The sequence below is a fragment of the Lontra canadensis genome, unplaced genomic scaffold (assembly GCF_010015895.1).
Source record: "Lontra canadensis isolate GAN:19392208 unplaced genomic scaffold, GSC_riverotter_1.0 scaffold144, whole genome shotgun sequence".
NCBI classification, from domain to species: Eukaryota; Metazoa; Chordata; class Mammalia; order Carnivora; family Mustelidae; genus Lontra; species Lontra canadensis.
Window position 1 is genome coordinate 874,092 of NW_022631138.1, and position 25,532 is coordinate 899,623.

At 40.2% G+C, this 25,532-nt stretch overlaps 1 protein-coding gene across 2 annotated transcripts in view; it reads right to left on the bottom strand.

Annotated features, from left to right (window-relative positions):
* Positions 1 to 1,060: 1,060 nt before the first annotated feature.
* The window catches only part of NPHP1 (nephrocystin 1), a 56,720-nt gene continuing 32,248 nt past the window's right edge, over positions 1,061 to 25,532 (bottom strand). For both annotated transcript variants that reach the window (XM_032843869.1, XM_032843868.1), the window contains exons 13-20: positions 25,000 to 25,110; positions 23,667 to 23,749; positions 21,101 to 21,177; positions 19,875 to 19,974; positions 10,440 to 10,552; positions 6,394 to 6,467; positions 3,159 to 3,203; positions 1,061 to 1,532 (exon numbers count right to left, since the gene is read on the bottom strand). In XM_032843869.1, the coding sequence (XP_032699760.1) occupies positions 1,260 to 1,532; positions 3,159 to 3,203; positions 6,394 to 6,467; positions 10,440 to 10,552; positions 19,875 to 19,974; positions 21,101 to 21,177; positions 23,667 to 23,749; positions 25,000 to 25,110 (876 nt within the window). In that variant the 3' untranslated portion in view covers positions 1,061 to 1,259. The remainder of the gene's footprint in view (positions 1,533 to 3,158; positions 3,204 to 6,393; positions 6,468 to 10,439; positions 10,553 to 19,874; positions 19,975 to 21,100; positions 21,178 to 23,666; positions 23,750 to 24,999; positions 25,111 to 25,532) is intronic.

Below are 25,532 nucleotides of genomic sequence, written 5' to 3' on the forward strand. Positions count from 1 at the left end.
GTCCCCACTACTTTACTTAGGGTAACCATTACTTTGTTCTCTGTAGTTAAGATTCTCTTTCTTGGTTTGTCTCTCTTTTCTCCCTTGCTCACTTATTTTCTTAAGTTCCCCACGAGTGGGATCATATAGCATTTGTCTTTCTCTGACTAATTTACCTCAGCATTATACCCTCTAGATCCATCCATGTTGTTGCAAATGGCAGGATTTCATTCTTTTTTATGGCTGTAAAATATTCCATTGTATGTATATACCACATAATAAAATATTATTTTATATCATTATCCATATTCATCCAATATCATTATCCATTCATCTATTGATGGACACTTGGGCTCTTTCCGTAGTTTAGCTATTGTGAATAAATGTTGCTCTAAACATAGAGGTGTCCTTTGGAATTAGTTTTTGTGTTTTGGGAGTAAATACCCAATAGTGCAATTACTGGACTGTAGAGTAGTTCTATTTTTAATTTTTTGAGGAACTTCCGTACCGTTTTCCACAGTGGCTGTGCCAGTTTGCACTCCCACCAACAGTGCACAAGGGTTCCCCTTTCTCCACATCCTCATCAACACTTGTTTCTTGTGTTTTTGATTTTAGCTATTCTGATAGGTATGAGGTGATATTTCATTGTATTTTGATTTGCATTTCCCTGATAATGAGTGATGTGCAGCATCTTTTTTTGTGTCTTTTGGCCATCTGGATGTCGTCTGGAGAAATCTCTGTTCATGTCTTCTGACCATTTTTTAACTGGATTGTTTTTTGGGTACTAAGTTATACCAACTTTTTATATGTTTTGGATATTAACCCTTTATTGGATATCTCATTTGCAAGTATCTTCTCCCATTCGGTAGGTTGCCTTTTAGTTCTGTTGTTTCCTTCACTGTGCAGAAGCTTTTTATTTTGATGTAGTCCCAACAGCTTATTTGTATTTTCACTTTCTTGAATAATCATAAATTTAGCTTTTGATAAAATCTTGCTTTTATACAAATCTATGGATACAGTCAACTTAAATTTAAGTTAGTTGGTTTTGAAAAAAATTCTCTCTAAATTTCAATAATGGCACTCCATATAAAATGTATTTTATTGTGTTAACACATATTCAAATTATCAGGTAAGTATTTCTTATAGAATGTGGTCTGTACAAAAAAGAATAAAGCCCAAGTGATAACATGACAGTTACTTTTGGTCCTGTCATTTTATTCAGGTCATCAAGGAGGGTCCATCAGATTCAGTGGGAAGCTGAGAATCAAGGGCCACCACTGTCAGGCTGTGTTCTTTCTTATTTCACCCAAGAAGTCATATGTCTGCTCTGAAATGTCGAAAGGTTCGTGGACTCCATCTGGTGACAGCAGAGCTTGGAGGGCGCCCTCGTTTTCTTGGTTTTGCTTAAGGAAGTCAGCAATAACCTTCCACCGGGCAGCCTCTGTCTCCTCTTCTGCCCACCTGAACGGGGGCAGGAGTGTGGAGTGCAGAAGAGGGATCACACAGTCATGGTAGACGAGGAGAAACGTGGCCTTCAGGAACTCTTTGTCTCTCTGGGAAAACACCACCACCACAGATAAATGTGAAATGATCCATATCGTTACTTTTTAAGTGTTAAATACTATGAACTCCGTAAACTAAAATCCATCTAAGGGGTGGGGTGGAGGGTGCCATTAGTGTGTGGCAAGGAACAGGCTCTGAACCAGCTGCTCAGTCAGGAAACAGCACTCTCTGAAGGAGAAGCAAGCAAGAGTCACTATGGGGGAGAGATGAGCTGTTCCCCCTCGGAACCTGGGAAAGACTCGGGACCAGGGTGTCTCCTAAGCTCCCCTGAGGGTGTCTCACACATTCCATTGAGGACACCGGGGTGCTGAAATCTAATTCTGGTGACAAGGGTGTGGTTCTAGGTAAACATAACTAAAACACAATGTGAAGTCAGCTGTAGTCACTTAATTAGATTACAGCATATCAGAGACAATGTCAAGTTGATGTAAGAGAAGGGTGGCATGAAATCCAGAGAAAGGAGACCCCAGGAGTAAGAATGTGTAGACTCTTTCCAGAAAGCAAGAGTGCTGCAGTATGGACACGATCAGTCAAGCCCTGACACTGACAGGCTGGGGCGGGACTCTCAGGAAGCATGGCAGTCTGAAGGAGAGATATCTATACACAGCAGATCCACACATATGCGGCCCCTCCAAGCAGCCACGTGTGGGGGGGCCATTTCTACAGGTCTGAGGCCCAGCACCTTGTCCACTGCTGTCCTAGAAAAGCATTAAACCTGCCAGTTTTGGCAAAGGTCAAGTGAGATGGTACGGTCAAATGGAAGTGCAAATAAGGATACAACACAATTTAACAATAAATTGTGTGTGTATCTGCGTGTGTAAAACCACATATATTATGTATAATACACAGTTTATACTTCTTAAAAATTTTTGGGAGTTTTAGTTTGCTCTCCCATGTTCCTTGTAGATAATTAACACTTTAGACCTGAAGTCCAAAAACCATGGACCATGAGTCAAATGCAGCCCCTCTACCTGTTTTTGTAATAAAGTTTTAGAGAAACACAGGCTGGCTCAGAGTTCACACGCAGTCTGAGCTGCCTTCGTGCGGCACCGGCAGAGGTGAGTGTATTGTACCAGAGACCGTACAGCCTGCAAACTCCAAATATTTACTGTGTGACTCTTTATAGAAAAAGTTGGTCAACCCTGGGTCAGAGCTGTGAAGCCATTACTCACTGGTTAATACAAGCTCTGTTGGGTAATCACCAAGCTTCTATGGTGACATAAGCATGAGCCATACATTTTTTCAGTGTATTACACAGGGTAGGCCAATTTCCCTTTTCCTTCTCCTTACGTGATATGGACTTTGAGAGCTAGAAGAATTTTTTTAAAGTAAGAGAAAGAGGATAGTCAACTGGAGACTTTCTTTAGAAACTTCTCCTCGAATAACACTCAGTGATCTGAAACAATTGTTTTGATCAAGTGTTTCTTTGGGAAACATTGGGAATTGCTCACCCGTACTCTTCTTGGAACATGTCTCTGCAACCACGATGACACAGATTAACTGGCTAAGAGGGATTATGACTATGGTTACTTTGGCTAAGACAGAGGTATTATTAGCATGCGTAAGCAAACAGTGAGCACTGCAAATATTCAGTTCAGTGTGGAAAATCACATTACCTTCTCTGATCTTTTTAATGTGCTTTCTTTCTCAGCCCATGAACTCTAAAAGGCAAATCAATACGTTATATTAATCCCAGTGTTCACAAGCCTATGCCACACTTCTGCAACTTCATGATAATTAAATGTATGGACAGGGTTAAAAACACTCTACACAGGGCCCTACACGTGTAAGAAGTGAATCTGTAGGCACCTGCTGTTAACGACCAGAACCAGACCCACTGGGCAGTGAAAGCTACCGTGGAACCATCATGATTCTTCCAAGTTAGAACTAATTTAAGAAGAGTATCAGTGAAACATCAACATATCCATGAAAATGCAGAAACATAGTGCCTGAACAGTAAGATACTACTAAGGTTTTAAGGTCAGACAATAATGAAAATAGAGAACTTTGCCAAATACCACATTTCTCTGAAATTCTGTCTACGGTGATGATGACAGGGATCGGGGGAGAGAAAATGAAGTACAGCTTTGCAAACATCCCAATCTGCCCACAAAGCTTCATACAAGCTTCTTTAAAAAAATTAAAAGTAAAACAAAAACAAAAACCCAGCATTCAATTAATCCCACAGAAATATGAATTGAAGACTTTCTCAGCTCCAGTTCTGGGCAAACTGTGAGCAAGGGGGGAATGTGTCCATTACTCCAGGCCTCTGTTTTGTGCCTGCCTGCAGGAATTTTCCTTTTGGTGCCTAATGTCACAGATCCCATGAAAGCATCAGCCCTTGTCTCAGTACGGAGGTCCGGGGGTGAAGATGACATATGGCACCAAGAACAAGAGTATCCCTGAAATGAAGGAGACATTTCCTTCCAAGAGATCACAGGCTGTACCCCTAATGAGCCACGTCTTGGGATGGTCCCATTTACCATGATCTGTTACCATGAATGGTCAGTTATTACCATGGAAGAGCTACTTTATGAGACTGGGGTCCACCAACCTATTGACTGCTGCACCTGTGGGTCCTGGAGAGTTTGAAGAAGACCCTTAGAGAGCCAGTGTGCTTTACTAAACAGGCAGGTACTATTATTATTATTATTATTAAAATACCACCAACAAACTAAACTTAGCTAAGTTGACGCTAGGAGGCTCACATACTTGATGATGTAAACTTTAAAAAAGGTATCTGGCTTCACATGACCATCACTTAGCAACTTTAGACTTAACATCTGGTAAAATGTGCCTATTGTTTGTTGTGTCAAGGTCCCACTTCATTTTTCACTGAGCTACCAGCAAGCAGTAAGGTGTTTCACTTATAGTAACTCAGTGGTGAAGAACAAACATGTGTGTGTTGGGGGGGGCGGGGGGAGTCACTACTCTACACCAAGACCTACTTCTTCCTTCCTTCTGGAGCAAACAGAAGACTCCATCTCCCAGCTCTCTGGAAGTTAAGTGGGGACATATGACAGGTCAATGAAATGTGAGCAGAAATGGCCTATGCCCCCTCAGGGCAAAGGCAGCGGAAAGTCAAAGGACAATCCTCTATTCTCTTTTTTTTTCCTACATGTGCAACTGGCAACAGAGGAAGCCACTTGTTCTAGATGATGCTATAAGGAAGTGGAGCCTCCACCAGCCTGCATGCTTGCGTGACTATGGAGAAGGGTCCTCTACTGATTCATGCTGGAAAGTTACCATGAGTGAGAAATCAACCCGTATTAGCTACCACCTCTCAGGCCGGCTTATCCTAAGTAACAAGGTATGCTGTGAAGACAGGGCTCAAGAGTATAGGAATAAAACACTCTTTTTTTATTTTTATTATTTACTGTACAGATAATTAACTATGGAAAAGTGAGATACAGATAAACAAAATAACTCATGACCCAGAGGTCATCAATATTACCTTTCTAGAGTATATTCTTCAAGATAGTTTTATAGGCAGATATATAAATGTAAATAAATATATTTAAATACACTTACTACAACTCAAATGGTTTTTTTTTTGCCCCCACTTGAATAATGTCCGTGCACAACTTTACCGATATGCCTTTTCTTGAGCCTATGGGGGATCTGGACGCACCCAGAGCTGACCTGCAGTGCACTTGTCCGGGCTATCTGCTCATCAGGAAATGCCACTTTAGATGAGATTAGTGCTAAAGCTCCAGGTTCTAAGAGTGTTACACACCTGGAGAAAAATGCCAGCACCTACAGAGTGCCGTAGCCACAGTGAGCTCTTGCAAAATACTTGTTGAATGAATCAATGGACCTGTGTTCTGTATAATGAATAGATATTAGGATACTAATGAGTTTATAGAGGAAAAAAGAGAAATTCTGCATTACCTAATGCTAGTGTCAAATGAACTTGTCTGAAATTATGGATAGTCATATGCCATTAAGTCTTTTTGCAGAAAACTTTATTGTTACTGTTGACATGCCAAACCTAGTCAAACCAACACATGAAATCAGCTTGAAAGTCTAGTAAAAGTCTTTGTTGGTGATTGCTTCTATCTCTCTGTCAGGCCCACAGGATTTCTATCTTTATTGAAAGGAATTACCTCCTAGCACAGCTCACCTCCCTCCTGCACAGGTACTTTTCTGCCCATGTATCAGAGGCTTTCCGAAAGCAGAACAGATTACCCATCGCCTTCCATACACCCTCTTCACGGGCAATGTGAGACTCCGATCCACTTTGCCCACCTGCCAACGGCATTCTACAGGCCAAACTGGATCCTTTGCTCTTCTTAAGAGCAAACAGAATACTCTCTATTCCTTCCTGCTCCAAAATGTTGGCTCGTTGCTGATCCTTCTACCTGTGATGTCTTCTCTCTCATCTCAGCATGTCAAAATCTGACTTGGCCCCAGCTTTTTATTAGGTCTATCTCACCGAGGAGTTCTTATGAAATAAATTCCTGATCCTCATTTGCTGCCCTCTCTAAATCTTCAAGGACCTGAATTATACATCCCTGGTGGCACTTATCATGGAATTGGAGAACTATCCTGCAGGCATAATGGACTCCTATTATTTGTTGACTCTGATATCTTAAGTTCAAAAAATGGCTGAAATTAGAGATTTCATAGGTTTGAAACTAATACTCAGTTGCTATTTCATATAGCAGATAGTATATGTTGAATCAAAATAAAAAATGATACGCATGCCCTGATTCTTCACTGAAAGGTCAGTCGATTTATCTAACAAACCATTTTGGATTTTTGCTCTTAGGACACAATCAGTGGCTATCTTAAGTCACGGAATAAACAAGAGTCAACCATCAGGTTTCCATCATGATGTGTGCTACCCACCCTGAGTGCGTCCATCATGTCGGGCTGCTCCAAGAGCTTGGGGAAAGTGGCCAACACAGGGTTACTAATTAAATCTGAAATACAAAAGAACAAAAAGAATTTTATATAAACTTCATCCAATGTATTTGACTGCAACAGACATAAAAACATTCATTCAGATGAAAATTACTGTGCCACATGATTTGTCGATAACACATTCTACAGAGTCTGACCTCTAGGAGGGCTCAAAGCTGTCTGCTCAACTTCCAACCACCCCTACATTCATATCCCAGGGAGTTCTGAAATGAGTCTTGTACCAAGTAGATAGAGCTTTTAGGGTGAAAGTAAAGTAGCTCTGAACAGAATAAAACTAGAAAAATTTTGTTCTTCTTTCTTTGCTGTTTTCCAACCTCTCTTTCCTCCTTATGATATAACTGTGGTATGGTAAAGGAACTAGTTAGAGAACTTATACAACTCAACACCAAAAAGCCAAATAATCCAATTAAAAAATGGGCAGAAGACCCCAAAGATACAGATGTAGTGAAAAGAAGGGCCATCTGTACTCCAATGTTTATAGCAGCAACGGCCACGGTCGCCAAACTGTGGAAAGAACCAAGATGTCCTTCAACGGACGAATGGATAAGGAAGATGTGGTCCATATACACTATGGAGCATTATGCCTCCATCAGAAAGGATGAATACCCAACTTTTGTAGCAACATGGACAGGACTGGAAGAGATTATGCTGAGTGAAATAAGTCAAGCAGAGAGAGTCAATTATCATATGGTTTCACTTATTTGTGGAATATAACAAATAACATGGAGGACATGGGGAGATGGAGAGGAGAAGGGAATTGAGGGAAATTGGAAGGGGAGGTGAACCATGAGAGACTATGGACTCTGAAAAACAATCTGAGGGTTTTGAAGGGGTGGGGGATGGGAGGTTGGGGGAACGAGGTGGTGGGTATTAGAGAGGGCACGGATTGCATGGAGCACTGGGTGTGGTACAAAAACAATGAATACTGTTACGCTGAAAAGAAATTTAAAAAAAATGGGCAGAAGATATAAACAGACATTTCTCCAAAGATGACATACAGATGGACAGCAGACACATGAAAAGATGCTCAATATCACTAATCATCAAGGACATGAAAATCAAAACCACAGGAGAGGGGCACCTGGGTGGCTCAGTCAGTTAAGTGTCCAACTCTTGATTTCAGCTCAGATCATGATCTCAGAATCACAAGATCGAGCCCTGCATCAGGATCCATGCTGGGTGTGGAGTCTGCGTCAGATTTTTTTCTCTCCCTCCCCCTTTGTCCCTTCCCCACTCACTTGCACTCTTTCTCTCTCTCTCTAAAAAAAACAACAAACAACAATGAGATATCACCTCACACCTGTCGCAATGGCTAAAATAAAAAACACAAGAAACAAGAAGTACTGGCAAGGATGTGGAGAAAATAGAACCCCCATGCACTATTGGTGGGAATGCAAATTGGTGCAGATACTGTGGGAAACAATGTAGACGTTCTTCAAAAAGTTAAAAATGGAATTTTCATATGATCCAGCAATTCTGCTAGTAGGTATTTACCCAAAGAATCTGAAAACACTAATTTGAAAAGGTATACGTGCCCCCATGTTTACTGCAGCATTATTCACAATACCCAAATTATGGAAGCAGCCCAGTATCCACAGACGGATGAATGGATAAAGAAGAGATACACACACAGACATACACACATGAAAACACAAATACACAGGAATATTAGTCAGCCATAAAAAAGAACGAAATCTTGCCATCTGTAACAACATGGGTGGATCTAGAAGGTATAATGCTAAGCAAAGTAAGTCATATAATTTCACTCACATGTCGAAGTTAAGAAACAAAACAAATGAACAAAGAAAAAAAGAGACAAACTAAGAAACAAACTAAGAAAAAAAGAGACAAACTAAGAAACTATAGAGAACAGATGGTTACCAGATGGGAGATGGGTGGGGGGGATGGGTGAAATAGATGAAGGGATTGAAGAGTACACTTACGCACTGAGTAAGGTATAAAATTGTTGAATTGCTATACGATATACCTGAAACTAATATAACATTGTATATTAACTATACAGGAATTAAAAAAAAAAAGAGAGATGGAACCAGTTAGGTTCCCCTAACTGGCACCAGTTAGGCACCCCTGCTCTCAGAAGGCTGAGCAGGAACCAGTAAGTGCTGGGGGGCAGGAGATGCGGGACAGGCTACTCAGGCCTGATTCGCGTTCACCAGAGCTCAGGGAAGGAACCCAAAACTGGTGTTTGGGGTCAATGGATGGTGGTGGATGAAAATGAAAGGAATCAGGAGTTGAGGATTCTAGCCATAGGCCTAAATACCATGTAGGAGAATACTGATATTCCACAAGAAATAATGGCACATGAAAGCCCGTGCAAAGAAGCACAGCGGGAAGGACACTCCTGAAATGGCATGGGCAATACAGTCTACGGTCTTGTGTCCCCAGTAGAGAAAAATCCTTCCTCTAGGTCTTACCTTCCTCCAGGTTTATTCTGATGGTCAGATTCAAATGATGACAACAGTTCTGAGTCACCTCCTCCCAACAGAAAAGCTAATAAGCCTTATCCTAAGAAGCCATATCATTCATGAAGTTTTTCTAGAGTCATTGATATAAATTCGAAGGCAAGAGATGATGAAAAATCTTAAAGTGTCTTTCCCTTGGAGTTATAATTATTCCTTGAGAAATGGTGGTACTTCCCTGATGTACAGTTCCATTTCTATCTCCCTATCGGGTGCTAAGTTCCTGGGAAAGGACTCCAGTCTAACAACTCTACTTGTCCACAAGTGCTAGGGTTCTTGGTTTTACTCACTCTGCTCTAGCCACGCTGGCTTGTTTTCAACTGTGATGCCTCCAGTTTACTTGGGTTGTCTTGCCTCGGGTATTCAAGATACACTGGCCCCTCTGCCCAGACACGTTTTTCCCAGAGACCTCTAACTCCTCTCTCAGGCCTTATCTTAATTATTAATTGCCTAGAGACTTCCCCGAGTCTTCCTAGAGTATGCTTCTGTTGGCCTTCTTCCTTTAGAACACTTATTTTTAGAAGGTTGGAAAGGATTATTCATATAATTTTGTGTTTGAAGTCTGTCATTACACCAGAGTAGGGAGGCCCATGCCTGTCACATCCATCACTGGGCCTAGTACAATGCCTGGCATATAGGAGGCATGTGATACACATCTGCTTACTGATTCACTGAATTCAAAGACTATTCATTAAAATTAAGCTTTTTATTTTAGAGGCAATTTCTGAAAAAGATTTTAGTTATTTTCTCCAAGGGAGGGGGAGGTAGGAGCAGAGGGAGAGGGACAAGCAGACTCTGTGCTGAGCATGGAGCCCAACACGGGGCTCAGTCCCAGGACCATGAGATCATGACCTGAGCCAAAACCAAGAGTTGGATGCTAACCAACTGAGTCACCCAGGCACCCCTAGAGTTAATTACTATAACACACATATATCTTTTTTCAAGTTCAATCATGTATGACAACTCATTGATTTTTAAAATTATTTTTTAACAGTTTACTGGAAAAAGTTTCAAGCTCACAAAGAAGTTGCAAGAATAAAAATAGAACACCTGAATATCTCTTGCCTTTATTCAATTTTTCTTAATCTGTTGATATTTAAACTTCATGCATAAGAACCAGTTATTTTGGATGATTTTGGTCTCTTACCAAAAAGATGATGTACATGTCAAACATGTGGTAAAAACAGGTTATTCAAGCCATTGAGGGGAAAGAGAATTATTTCTGAGTTTTAAGATCTCAAATTTCCAGAATCTATAATGTGAAAATATGTATATTGTAAAGAACTGAATATATACTGAGCTCACACCAGATATACACAGGAGTGCAATGGAGTACGATGTGCATCTGAGGTATTTGATTAACACTGATGCTAGCCTAAATATTTTATTCCACATGTCACCTTCAGAAGCAGAAGATAAAGGATGGCATAGGTTACACATACTCAAAGCACGATGCATTATTGTACATAAGGAAATTGCAAAGACCCTTACCAGCACTTTGCATGGTCATCCTGTCTTTTAGGAGTACATCTCCAAGAATTTGGCGATAAAATATCAACAAATGAATGGAACACATACTTCCAATTAATGTTTCTGGCAGTAAACTGTTAAAGAAAAAGAACATGTATTCATTAAACAACCCCTTACAATCCAACTTATAGTGTTTCTGGAAATATATACTTACTACTTTAATGAACAATTCCAAGTTTTGCTTCATTACGGAAAAAAATGTTTAACAATTTTAAAGAAAATTTCCAGTATGAGTTGCCTACAGAAAACTAGTATTTCTTTTTATTTTTAAACTAGTATTTCTATGTGTACACCTTCAAGTCTGAACTCTGTTTTGCCATTCTGGTGTTTCCATTTTAGCATATACACCCATGTTAAATGTTAAATAAAAAAGAAAAGCCATCAATTACGTGTTTGGAGAAGAAAGGGACTAGTCAGCTGCAAGTTTTGACAAAGCTACGTGCCCACCCCTCCCAACATGATGAATGAACAGGAAACAGGAATTCAGACTATTCATGGTGCTGGGTGGAATCTGGGAGGGTGAGGCAGACCTGGACTGAATTCTGACTTTGCTTCTTCATAGCTCTTGTGGCTTTGGGTTAATTAATTATTGTCCTTGTGTTTTGGTTTCCTCATTTGTAGAAGGCAGACAGTAATACCTGCTGTAATGTCTGCTCCATAGTAAGGGCTCAAAAACCAAAGAAAATTTCAATATTGATGGTAAGTTGGTATCAGTTTAAAATAGATTGTTGTAACTTTAAGATGTTATATGTATTCCCCATGATAACCACAAAGAAAAAAAAATCTATAGAATATACACAAAAGAAATGAAAAAGGAATTAAAATGTGTCACTACGAAAAATTTATCAAACACAAAGGAAGGCATTAAGGGAAGAACTGAGGCACAGCCAGCCAGAAGTCTCCCAGAAGATGTACAAAAAACAAATAACAAAATAACAAGACCAAGTCGTTCCCTATCAGTGATTACTTTAAACATAAATGAATTAAACTCCCTAATCAAAAGACACAGATCAGCAGAATGAACAGAAAAACAGGATCTAACTATATTTTATCTACAAGAAGCTCACTTTAGATCTATGGACACTCATAGGTTGAAAATGAAAGGACAGACAAAGACACTCCATGCAAATAAGAGAGCAGGGGTGGCTACAATAATATCAGACAAAACAAACTTAAAGTTAAAAAAACTGTTAAAAGAGATGAAGGATATTATATGATGGTAAAAGGGTCGGTGCACAAAAAAGATATAAAAATTATAACATATGCAGCAAATATTCGAGATCCTAAATATATGAAGCAGACATCAACAACCATAGTAGGAGACTCTATTACACCACTTTCAATAAAGAACCACCAAACAAAAGATCAATAAGGAAATAGAAGACAACACTGCAGACCAACAGTAACTAAGACATACACAGAACACTTTGCTCAGTAATAGCACAACACACATTTTTCTCAAGTATACATGGAACATTCTCCAGGACAGGCTACATGATACCAGTCTTAATGTTAGGCTGTTAGGCTACATATTTTAGCTTACATATGTTAGGCTACAACACCAGTCTTAATAATTTAAAAGACTGAACTCATACAAAAGTATCTTTTCTGATCCCAATGGAATGAAATTAGAAATCAATAGCTGAAGGAAAACTAGAAAATTCACAAATATGTGGAGATTAAACATCATACTCTCAAGCAATCAATGGCACAAAGAGGAACTCACAAGGAAAATTAAAAAAATATCTTGAGACAAATAAAATGAAAACATAACATACCAAAACTTATGGGATGAAGTGAAAGCAGTGCTAAGAGGAAAGTTTATAGCTATAAATGCTTACAATCTTCTTTATTAAGAAAGATCTCAAATCAACCACCTAACTTTAAACCTTAAGGAAGTAGGACAGAAAAAAACAAATGAAACCTAAATGTAGCAAAAGGAAAGAAACAATAAAGATTAGAGCAGAGATGAACAAAACAAAAGAAAACAACAGAGAATATCAGTGAAAACAACAGTGGGCTCTTTGCAAAGATCAACAAAATTGACACCGTTAGCTAGAGGACTAAGAAAAAAGGAGAGAAGATCCAAGTTACAAAATCAGAAATGAAGAGATGTTACTACTGATTTTCCAAAAATAAAAAAAGGATTGTAAGATAGTACTAAGAGTAATTGTATATCCACAAGTTGGGTAATCTAGATGAGATGGACAAATTCCTAGAAACACAAAACCTACCAAGGCTGAATCAGGAATAAATAGAAAATCTGAATAAATTTATAACTAGTAAGGAGATTGAATCAATAATCAATAATCAAAGACCCAGTGAAAAAAAACCCATGACCAGATGGCTTCACTGGTTTATACACAGCATGAACAAGTGGAATCTATTCCAGGAATGCAAGGACAGTTCAACATTAAAAAATCAAATCAGTGTGATACGCGACATTAACAGAATGAAGGAAAAAACCCATAGGATCTTCTCAACTGATACTGACAAAGAATTTTACAAAATTCAATACCTTTTCATAATAAAAACACTCAACAATCTTAGGAATAGAAGAAAACTACCTCCATATAATTAAGGCCGTATATGAAAATCCCACAGCTAACATCATATTCAATGGTGAAAAGCCATTAGCTTTTTCTTTAAGATCAGAAATAACACAAGGATTCCTGCTTTCACTACTTTTATTCAACACAGTACTAGAAGTCCTAGCCAGAGCCCCAGGCAAAAAAAAAGGAACAAAAGGCATCCAAATTAGAAAAGAAGAAGTAAACTTATCTCTGTTCACAGACAACATGGTCTTATATATGGAAAACTCTAAAGATTCCACAAAAAACCTGTTCAAATAAACAAATTCAGCAAAGCTGAAGGATATAGAATTAGCATACAAAAATTAGTCATGTTTCTATACACTAATAAAGAACAACATGAAAAGAAAATTACAACCAGTTCCATACACAACAGCATCAAAAAGAAGAAAATATTTTTATAAAATAGAACCAAAATTTCAATATTATTTCAGAAATAATAATCTGGAAACATGACAAGTGAGTGAAAATCCTGACACACGACACGTGCTAAATGCCTCCTGTGAATTCACTGAGCACAAGATCTAAAGTTAGAAGATACTCAAGAAAATGTCTTGAATCATTCTAAATATACATTTTCTAAGTATTATTTTTGGAAATACATGAACTCTGTCATTAAGCATGAAGAATGACCACACAGGAAATCTTGAAAACCTTGCAAACCATGTGCTTAATCAAGGAGGAAGTATCTTCAGACTAAGAAATCCAACAAAAGTTAAAAAAGAGACTTTTAACTTTTGTAAATTAATCCTTTATTTTTTTTAAGATTTTATTTGTTTATTTGACACAGAGAGATCATTAATAGACAGAGAGGCAGGCAGAGAGAGAGGGGGAAGCAGGCTCCCTGCCGAGCAGAGAGCCCGATGCGGGGCTCGATCCCAGGACCCTGAGATCATGACCTGAGCTGAAGGCAGAGGCTTAACCCACTGAGCCACCCAGGCGCCCCAATCCTTTATTTTAATTCCAGAATAAGTGTTTTATTTTATTATTTTTTAAAAGACTTTTTTTTTTTTTGACAGAGAGAGGGAGAGAGAACACAAGCAGGCAGAGTGGCAGGCAGAGGGAGAGAGAGAAGCAGGCTCTCTGCTGAGCAAGGAGCCAGATGTGGGACTTGATCCCAGGACCCTGGGATCATGACCTGAGCCGAAGGCAGCCATTTAACCGACTGAGCCACCCAGGTGTCCCCAGAATAAGTATTTTAGAAGGGAGCATTGGTCGCAGAGGTTAACGGTCAGGCTTCCTGCCCTGAAAGAGGTTGGACGAGAACAGAATGAACGTAATCCCCGTGGTGATGCAAGAGCAATGGATTCCCCAGGCGTAGTTTCACGGAGTTTTGTAAGTATCCTTGACCACTTCTTAATCCCTGAACTTCTAGAAACATCTAAAAAATGCCAGACAGCTTCTCTGCCGTTCATATAGGGCATGTGGCACACAAAGTTAGAAATCATTGTTTTCCACTGCTGCTATGCTGCTATGATGCTGGTCTTGTGTCTGACCTGGATTTCAAAGACTGGCCGTGGAGAATCAGTTAGGCTCCCCTGAGGCCACCACTTGCCTGTTGAGGGCTCAACTGTGATTCCTAAGGTTTGTTCCACATCCTGCCCTCTGGTCTATGGCCATTTTGGGCAGTGTTTCAGCTGCATGCCCAAACCATGGCTCATGCTGAAGAATAGCCCATGATTTTGCTAGAGGAAGGGGTGTAACCTTCCTTCCATTTTTCCCTCTCCTCTCACAGACCCGCCTGCTTGGTCTGGCTGCCATCGTTACCAGCCTGCAGTAGAGGCCTTCGTTCCTCCCACAGCCGGGGCGCTCCCTTCCTTCGACATGAGGCAGGACTGCTGCACTTTATTAGTTTTTTTTTTTAGGGAAATCCTCTGAATTTCCCAAATCTAAGATGACCAGAAAATTCTGGGCTCCTGAGGTTGGCTCAGTTGAAGAAGTAAAAATGTGCTTCTTACTGATCTCACAGATAGACCAGCAAACTCTGACGGTGGAAGTGCAGTGAATGTAATCATGGGCCCCGGGCTAGTAACAGGATTACCTCATTTATTTTTAGAAACAATACAGTGGAAGTGAAAGAGGAAAAAAATGGGAGACATCATAAAAGGCAAAGACAAACAGGTTTATGGCAAATTTATACATATGCACACAGCCTACTTCTACAGACTGGTATTTTTTGGGATTCTGAACTCATGCACTGGGAATCTGGGTCGAAATTCAGTGCTTTCCCTCACCTGGGGCTTAAAAGCATACCTTTGGCCAAATCACATCAGGGTAAAAAAACCCCATTGAAAAATGCCTCCAAAATCAGAATGGCAAGTCTTGCGGAAACTGAAAGATCTCTTTGCTCCCTCTTTGATCTCATGCTGAGAGGGTCACCATGATTACAACTGTCTCCATGAAAGCAGTCCCACGGGCAGGATTCTGGTGCTATTTCTTTGGAAAGGAGACAAGTCTACATGGGTTAATTTTCATTTTTGAGGGTCTCTGGATATCCAATGGTATGCACAGGCAAGACTGCTGGCTGGTGAGAGGTTAGTATAAGCCAGCTAGCAAGGGCATGGGGAAAAATGGGCGGGAGGGCAAACTCTCACTGGGCTTCCCACCCTTGGGTCTGCGCGCATTGTTGTATGTCGCTTAGCATAATGTTAAAAGCCTCTGTTCTTTCTCCTTGAAGCAGAGGAGTCTGGCCAAACAAAGGTGAAGTTCTTGAGCAAAGGAGGATGGGGAGAGAGGTGGGATGTACTTTTGAAGGAGAGGAGGAGGGCTGCTGGTACCATTATGTGCCTTCCTCTCCCAGTCACTGGAAGGTGGCAGTCAGGGGTGGGGAAGGGGCTGAGATGGATCACCTCCAGGGTGTGCAGCTCAGGGCAGAGATGCCCCAAAACACGCATGCTGGTGTCCAGTCTCTCACTCTGGACCCACAGCACAGCCCTCACACCACAGCACCTGGGCTCTGCAGGGAGGCAGGGGCCTCTGGATTCTCTGTGCCCATGACCTGGTCTCTGTGAGAGCCAGCCCCAGCCTAGGCTGCACCAGAGAGTACCCCCAAGCCAGGCATATACATTTCTGGATCACGCGAAGTAGAGTGGCAATGGTCAGGTCCCCCTCTGGGCTGTAGGAGGAGAAAAGAGCACACACCAAGACAAGGTACAGGCATGTTAGGGACAGCAGGAGGCAGAGCAGAGGTCCTAAGAAGTACACTTTTACCTAGCAGGAAGATTTCCACTTAGAAATTCTTCAGCAAACATTTTTTGGGTACCTAGTGTGTACTGTGATCAAACAAGCACCTTGGTTCCTGGGGTCTGGAGGGCAAGGACTCGGGACCCCTCTCTGAGAACCAGCATACAGGGGCGCCTGGGTGGCTCAGTGGTTTAAAGCCTCTGCCTTCAGCTCAGGTCATGATCCCAGGGTCCTGGGATCGAGCCCCGCATCGGGCTTTCTGCTCAGCAGGAAGCCTGCTTCCCCCTCTCTCTCTGCCTGCCTCTCTGCTTACTTGTGATCTCTGTCAAATTAAAAAAAAAAAAAAAAAAAAAAAAAAAAGAACCAGCATACAGAACATTCACTGCTTTGGAAGCAAGGGGCCTGCCTACCTGACCTGTGTATAGCCCAGACAAATCTGATCTCTCGATTGTAAAAGTGTCTTGGAACCAGTATCTGGGGGCAAAGCAGCACTATTAAGATCTATGCTTGAAAGACACACTTGGGAGTACTTGGGGACTCTTGGAAGCTTACCAATGAGATGAGGAGTGGGAGGCTGCAGAAGCAGGAAGAATGAAGTCAAACAGGATTTTGGCTTTTCTTTTACAAAGACTGCTACTGTGCTTCTTTTTTTTAAATCTTGAAAAATAACAATTTTCCAAGGAAATACTGGCCAAAAAAAGGGAATTTGCAAGTGCTATAAACATCCGGGGGTGAGGGGAAGGACAGTCAAGAGAATGAATAATATCCATGAACACATTATTAATGGTTATTGAAAGATTTAATTGTCAATACTAGAATTATAAGACACATTTCAGTATCAGATATAAGAACAAGGAATATGGAAACTAGGAGCATGATCCAGAATGAGAAAAGCAACAATTCAGGAGGCTATGTCAAGTTTTCGTCTATTACTCTGTTTCTTAGTGATCAGCAAGCAAGAAGCAGGTAATGGTGGGACAGGTCAACTTCATCAGTTTCTGTTCCCAGGCCCTGCTCTTCCCTTCCACCCCTCTTGTCCACCATATGCCCTCTATACTTAGGTTCCTTTTCTCCATGGCTTCCCATCTTCACATGCGCACATCTCTCCCATCCTTCAAAGCCTGTTTCAAATCCCTCCTATTCTTACCAGCTATAGAGCCCATCTTCATTTAAACCAATTTTATGACATATTGTACCATGGACCTGGAATTATATTTGCATTAATCTATACATATGATAATAATAGTAAATAACTACAGCTAAAACTTACTGTGTTTTACTCTGTGCCATATCCTATAAAAACAATCTAGGTGTTTTATATACTTTCTTTTCATTGAACCTCATTATAGCTTCACGGAGTTGATATTATTATGCCCATTTAAAGATGGAGACATTGGGATCCTGAGAAAGATAGTTAAATAACTTGTTCAAGAGGCTACTGAGTTGGAAGGTGACAGATCTGGAACCTACTAGTGTAAAAGTTCCTTGCAATAGGTGATTAAAAGTACATTTATCATGATGTATGGAATGTATGGAAGTGTTAAATCACTATATTGTACACCTGAGATGGATGTAGTGCTGTATGTTAATTATACCGGCATTAAAAAAAATCTAAAAAGAGCTTTATAAATCAATAAGAGAAAACTAAAAAGTAAAATAAATTTTAAAAAGCCCCCTAAAGAAAATGCAAATTAAAACCACCATGAGATACCATTGCTCACTTACTAAAATTGCCATAATAGAAAAAAAATAGATAATACCAAGAATATGATTAATACATTACTGCTGGGAGTGTAAAATGCTATAGCCACTTTGGGAAACAGTTTGGCAGTTTTTTATAAAATTAGAAGGACACGAGATGACCCAGCAATCCTGCTCCTAGGTATTTACATCTCCGAGAAATAAAGTCAGATGGCCACACACAAGAAACTCATATGTAAATATTTAGAGTGGCTTTATACATAAATGCCCAAACTCAGAAACAATCCAGATGTCTATCACTTGGTGAATGCACACATGCATCATGGTCTATCCATCAAATGGAACACTATTTAGAACAAAGAAGAACAACTTCTGCTACATGCAATGGCACGGATGACCCTCCAGTGCAGCAGTATGCTGGGTGAAGGCAGGCAGACTCAGTAGGCTACATACTGAAGGACTCCATTTGTATGACATTCTGGAAAAGGCAAAACTGCTTGGAATAAAAATGGCCAATAGACACATGAAAAAATGTTCAGCATCACTTGGCATAAGGGAAATATAAATCAAAACCACAATGATACACCACCTCACACAGGTCAGAATGTCTAAAGTTACTAAGTCAGGAAACGGCAGATGTTGGTAAGGATGTGGAGAAAGGGGAATCCTTTTGCATTGTTGGTGGCAATGAAAATTGTCCAGCCACTATGGGAAACAGTATGGAGGGTCCTCAAAAGTTAAAAACAGAGCTCTCCTATGACCCAGGAATTACACTACTGGGTATTTATCGCTGATTGAAAGGGGCACCTGCACCCTGATATTTATAGCAGCAACATTCACAATAGCTAAACTATGGAAAGAGCCCAGATGTTCATTGACAGATGAATGGATAAAGAAGATGTGGTATGTCTGGGTGTGGTACATAAACAATGAATCTCAGAACACTGAAAAAAAATTAAATTACAACAAAAGAAAGAAAAAAATGATGTGGTATGTATGTATATACAATGGAATATTGCTCTGCCATCAGAAAATGAAATCTTACTATTTGCAACAACATGAAAAGAACTAGGGGGTGTTATGCTAAGCAAAATAAGTCAGTCAGAGAAAGGCAATTATCGTACAATTTCACTCATACGTGGAATTTAGGAAACAAAACAGAGGATTATAGGGGAAGGGAGGGGAAAAAAATAAGACAAAATCAGAGAGGGAGACAACCATGAGAGACTCTTAACTACAGGAAACAAACCGAGGGTTGCTGGAAGGAAGGTGGGAAGGGGGATCGGGTATAACTGGGGGACAGGCATTAAAGAGGGCACATGATGTGATGAGCCCTGTGACGAGCATAGTTCTATGCAGCTGATAAATCACTAAACTCTACCTCTGAAACTAAAAAGTGAAAACTGAAAAACAAAAACCAAATGGCTGGGAAAGAAGAGAGATGAGTGGCTGCCTGAGGCTGCGGCTGGGGAGCTGACCACAAAGGAGATAGCTGTTTAGAGTGAAGGGAATGTTCTCCATCTTGGTTGTGGTGGTAGTTACATGACTGTACACATTGATCAAGACTCAGAGAACTGTAAACCTAAAAAAGTAAGTTTTATTGCATGTAATATATACCTCAACTAACCTGATATTAAAAAAAAAATTCCCTGACGATAGGATCGTGGTTGTCAAGCTCAAATTAGCCAAGTTTCTCTACTATTTCTGACCAAATGTATCACTTGAGCTAACAGTAAACAAAAGAGTAAGCTGATTTGAATTTTCCTACCATTCCATTTCTCTTCTGATCCTTGGCAGATGAATTAAAGAGGAAAAAACTAACCAAAAAAAGATGACCATGCAGGAGGAGAAGCCAAAAGCAGAGATGGTCTATAAATGCTGAAGGACCTCAAGTTCACTGGCCAGGTGAGTGGGTACCAACCTCAGCAAGTCTCTTGATCTTCTGTTCAAAGATCTCAGTTTTACTAGGAGTTGAGGCTGCCTTCTCATTGTCATCATCTGATGGAAAACACTCCCATGTGCTTCCAAAAAAAAATCAAAAATAAATGTCAAAACTTGAAGTGCTTGAGACGGTGAGTATAATAAAACAACATACTTTTTACAATAAAACAAAGATTTGGGGTAAAAAAATCATAATTGTATGAAAAGGAGGAGTCCCTCACATACCTTGATTGAGCTGATAACAAGATAAGGCATGGCATTAAAGCCTCCCGGCCTCCCTAAGGGTATCTGACTGGCCCCTGGAGCTACCACAACACCAGATGCATTGGCAGCACTGTGGCCAGATTTTATAAAGGGAAAAAGGAAGTTTAAAAAGCATGCCCGCAGGGGCGGTTGGGTAGCTCAGTCATTAAGCATCTGCCTTCCGATCAGGTCATGATCCCAGGATCCTGGGATTGAGCCCTGCATCAGGCTCCCTGCTCAGTGGGAAGCCTGCTTCTCCCTCTCCCACTCCCCCTGCTTGTATTCCCTTTTTCACTGTCTCTGTCAAATAAATAAATAAAATCCCAATTTTTTTTTTTTTTTTTTTAAAAGCATGCCCAACTCCAGGTAGATCCAACTGCTTCCCAGGTCCCAAACCCTTTCCTGTTCAAGAAGGTGGGCCTGGCATTGCCAGGGCGGCAACAATGCTATGTGTTCTAAGTCATGAAACAAGGAGAGTCCAAAATCTGTCAGGAGCTGAGCTCTGCAAGGCAAGGATCGTATCTGTCTTACTTTCCATTTTCCCATTATGTAGCACAGTGCCTGGCCAATGAATGTATTAAAAGATGCTCAATATTTGTGGAAGGTAACTCGGCATGTATACCACAATTTGAAATGTCTACGTCTTTTAACCCAGCAACAGGCAACCTCGGAATTAGTCTATGTCATTAATTCTGTGCCGGTTGCAAGTATCAGCCCAGTGTTCAAGGAGAAGCATTAATCAACGGTCCTCAAGCTTACCAATTTCCTACATTAGAGTCTTGTATATGCTACCAAGAAAAGAAGCACTTAGATCAAAATAATTAGGATTTTACTGTCAAATGACTTATTTTAAAAAAATGTGAATTCAGTAAAGAATGTTATACTTATTAGAATATACTTTGCTGATGCATAGTCTGTGTACTTTTTCAGGAAAGGAGAGAAAGCAATGCCTAATAGTTGTACCTCTTCTGGATATGGAAGGGTCCACTTCAACACCTTTTTCATAAGGGGTGCCACCATTCAAGAAGAGTTCATATGTTCTATGAAAGAATAGCAAAGACCACATGTTTTCATTTTGAAACAATGAAATCAGTAGTGAAATATTTTTTTAGCACAGATAACATGCCCAGACATTTATTTGTCTCATTGGTAAATGAGAATGAAAGTTCTTGATTCCTCTAAATAAAGTTTTTTTCTTTTAACTTCTAACTGTAGAAAATACATTTTCCCCATTAAAATGAGAAAAAATAATGGATGCCATTAAAGGGCTTTGATTTTAATGACTTACGTTCAGGAATGTATTAATGATGTATTTTAAATATATTTTTCAAATGTTTAAATGGCATAGAAATGATAAGTAAAGAAAACAAAACAGGGGCGTCTGGGTGGCTCAGTCAGTTCCGCATCTGCCTTCGGCTCAGGTCATGATCTCGGGGTCCTGGGATCCGCCTAGTGGAGTCAGGCTCCCTGCTGAGTGGTGAGTCTGCTTTTCCCTTTTCCCCTGCGCTTCCTCTGCTCTTGCTCTCTCTCAAATAAATAAATAAAACCTTAAAAAAAAAAAAAAACCCAAACCAAAAAAAACCCTAAAACATCCGTCCCCACATCCCCTCTAGTGTGGTAAGGCCCTTGCCCTACCTTTTTCTATGCAAATGTAAACAAATATATATAAACAGTAGATCTCAAAACGGACACATTTTCTTTCCAAGTTGCCTATTACGTAAGTACAGAAAGTAGAAAATAAAAGCCCCCTTCAATCCCACTGTGGTACTCCCTAGTTCTGTTCCTCAGAGGCAACCTCTGGGAACACTTTACACAGGCCTGCCCACATATGCACACGAATACAGTTTTTCATGAACAAAAGTGGAGCCACAGTACACATACTATTCTGTAACTTGCTTTTTCCATATAATAATATACACCGGAAATGTTTCTGTATCAATACACGGGCTTCTACCTCACTTAGAAAAATAGCTGTGACTTCCCTTTTGGAAAGATGGAGTAGACATCCTTTTCCCTCCCACTAGGTACAGCTAAAAACCCTAGACATTCTTAAAAACAAAACAAAACTAGACAAATTTAAGTCACAAGCGGTCTGGACTTTTACGTTCTGGGAGGGCGTGCCCCTCCCCCGCTCACAGGGATGATGTGGGAGCAGGACAAGTGGAGTCTGGACTTTCACCCCTGCCCTGTGGTAAAGAGGCCATGCCCACCCCTGGGGTGTAAGCAGAAGTTATAGAAGGCAGGGAACATTATCTCAATTAATCCTCATAATAACCCTTAGGGGTAGGAACTTTTACAATCTCCCATTCTGAAGAGAGGAAATTGGGGCTTGCAGGCAAGAAACCTGGAACCTGGCTTATAGTTACACAGACAGATCCGGGGGCGAGCCCTGAATGGTATACTTCCAAACCTTGGATCTTAATTACCATCCTGATGACTGCCCATGTATATCTCCTCTGTGAATTTCTCGTTTATATCTTATTAGATTTTTTTGTGTATGCCCATTTAAAAACTTGGACTATCTTTTTCTTATTCATTTTTGAGAACCCATTTCATATAAGGGATAAAAATCTGACCATTATGTATATAACGCAGATATTTGGTACCTGTCAGCCTTTTGGTCTTAAATTTTAAATTCATTTACAGGGGGGCACCTGGGTGGCTCAGTTGTTAAGCATCTGCCTTCAGATCAGGTCATGATCCCAGGGTCCTGGGATCGAGCCCCGCATCGGGCCCCCTGCTCTGCAGGAAGCCTGCTTCTCCCTCTCCCACTCCCTCTGCTTCTGTTCCCTCTCTCGTTGTGTCTCTCTCTGCCAAATAAATAAATAAAAATCTTGAAAATAAAAAAGTCTGACACTCGTAAAAAAAAAAAAAAATTCATTTACAGGGACTTCCATTACAATTTCAGTGTATCACCTATAGGAGAAAGGTAGAGTCACAGAGGACCTGGGGACCCTGGACTTAGCTTTCCTACTCTTTGGAGAGAATCAGGTTCTGTTTCAGCACTGTGACATGTGCTAATACCATAGAAAATTACTGAAAAACATTTCCAGCAGACAGTAAACAACTTTTATTATTTGTTTGATTTTTTTTTTTTTTTTTTGAAAGAGAGAGAGAGCCAGCGAAGGAGCAAGCAGGGGTGGGAGAGGAACAGAGGGAGGAGAGGGAGAGAGAGAATCCCAAGCAGGCTCCACGCTCAGAGCAAAGCCAGATGCAGGGCTCAGTCTCACCATCTTGAGTTCATGACCTGCGCCACAACCAAGTCGGATGGATGCTCAAATGATTGAACCACCCAGGGCCCACTGCGTAAACATCTTTTAAAACACCTGTTCTGTAAGTGGCATTTCTTCCTCTTTAAGATGACCCTGTTCATGCTGTTTTCATATATCACTCAAAGAACATTAAAACTTCTCCCCCAAGTTTTTGAAATGCTAACTCATTACACACTCTGCAAACCTGACATATCCAGATTCTAAATAATGAATTTCTACAAAATTATTCATTTGGAAGGAATATATAGGCAACTTACTTCGCTGGAATAGGAATTCCACTGGCATCAAAAAGTTTAAGAAACACCCAGCCACAACTTAGTTCTCCTCTTTCACCGGTTGACTAGGAAATAAACAGGCATACAAAACTTAATATGTGAACCAGTCAAATTTAAAAGCACATACCAAGTCCTTTAAAGGGAACAAAATTAGCATTCACTTCTTGGACTAAAAAATTCTTCACAAGAAAATAAAGTGAAACACAGTGGGTCCCATTTTCCTTGCCAGCCAGATGGCAAAGGTAGTATGTAAAGTGAAAATCCTATCTTGTCAAATTACTTTTGAAAATCCCGGGGCACCTGGGTGGCTCAGTGGGTTAAAGCCTCTGCCTTTAGCTTGGGTCATGGTCCCAGCTTCCTGCGATCGAGCCCCACATTGGGCTCTCTGCTCTGCGGGTAGCCTGCTTCCTCCTCTCTCTCTGTCTGCCTCTCTGCTTGCTTGTGATTTCTGTCTGTCCAATAAATAAATAAAATCAAAAAAAAAAAAAAAGAAAGAAAAAAGAAAGAAAATCCCTTAAACCTGACAATGTGGCAACTGCTGCTATTGTTTCTTGAATGATATAAACATTCTGTGGAATGATCTAAACCGCATAAGTACTACATGGGACTATGCAGCTTTGTCTCAGTGAGAGATGGAATGCACAGATTAAATCATTTTTAATTTTTTAATCATCCATCAGATCTTTATCTCTACCTACTGAAGGCCACTGGGGACTTGCTTGGGGCCCTGCACCCCTCTCCTGTCCTACCCACCCATAACACAGATGGGTGCATCTACCTTAAAGAAATGAAAGGATGGTGTAATACTATTAATATAATAGCAGTTGGTTTTCTGGGTCACCTTGAGGCCAAGCATATATACTAGACCTAGCAAGGTATTATTAGAATGTGGAGACATTTATATTTTATATGTTATAAAAATAGTTTGCATATATAATATCATGTCAATTAAGTCCCTTAATTAGAGCTGTCAGCCACAAGGTTAAGTATACCCTGACCCTCTAGGACAGAGGTAAAACACCGTGGGAGTGCCACGGAACATCTCTCATCACTTTCTGTAAAGTCTCATCCTTTTCAAATCTTCATTCGAAGATCTGAAGTGCCCTCAAGCTATACATATAAACAAATATACTTTTATTGTAAGTGCTACTGAGAAAGCAGCACTATGTATAAACTAGAACCACAATTCCCATTCCTCAAGAGATTAAAATTTTATTACACATAAAAGCCTCATTTTACTTGTAAATATAGACTTTTTTTTTTTAACTTCCCTTTTACTGATACGTTAGAAAGGATTATCTTTCAACTGACATACATTGCGAATATAAGAAATTCCAAGTTCAAATAATATTCCAAGATCTGGAGATGAAGAATTGGATCTGATAAAACAATCGCCATCAAGCAAGCAAGGCAAGATGCCAGTAACCTGGAATGATAAAGAAAACGAAGTTACAAATAAAAATTTAAAATGGGAGGGAGGTTTCAGCTCTACTCATTTGTGCATAGTTTATACCTTTGCATCATAATAATGGTCCTTTTAAAGGAAACAGAGAGCAGATGGATGGGACCCATCCACAGCAATAATTTTACGTTAAAAAAATTTAAGTTTTGGGCACCTGGGTGGCTCAGTAGGTTAAGCCTCTGCCTTCTGCTCAGGTCATGATCTCAGGGGCGTGGGATCCAGCCCCGCATCAGGCTCTCTGCTCAGCAGGGAGCCTGCTTCCCCCTCTCTCACTATCTGCCTGCCTCTCTGCCTACTTATAATATCTGTCTGTCAAATAAATAAATAAATAAAACATTTAAAAAAAAAATTTAAGTTTTGTGTTGAGGGAAATACCTTTATCTTCA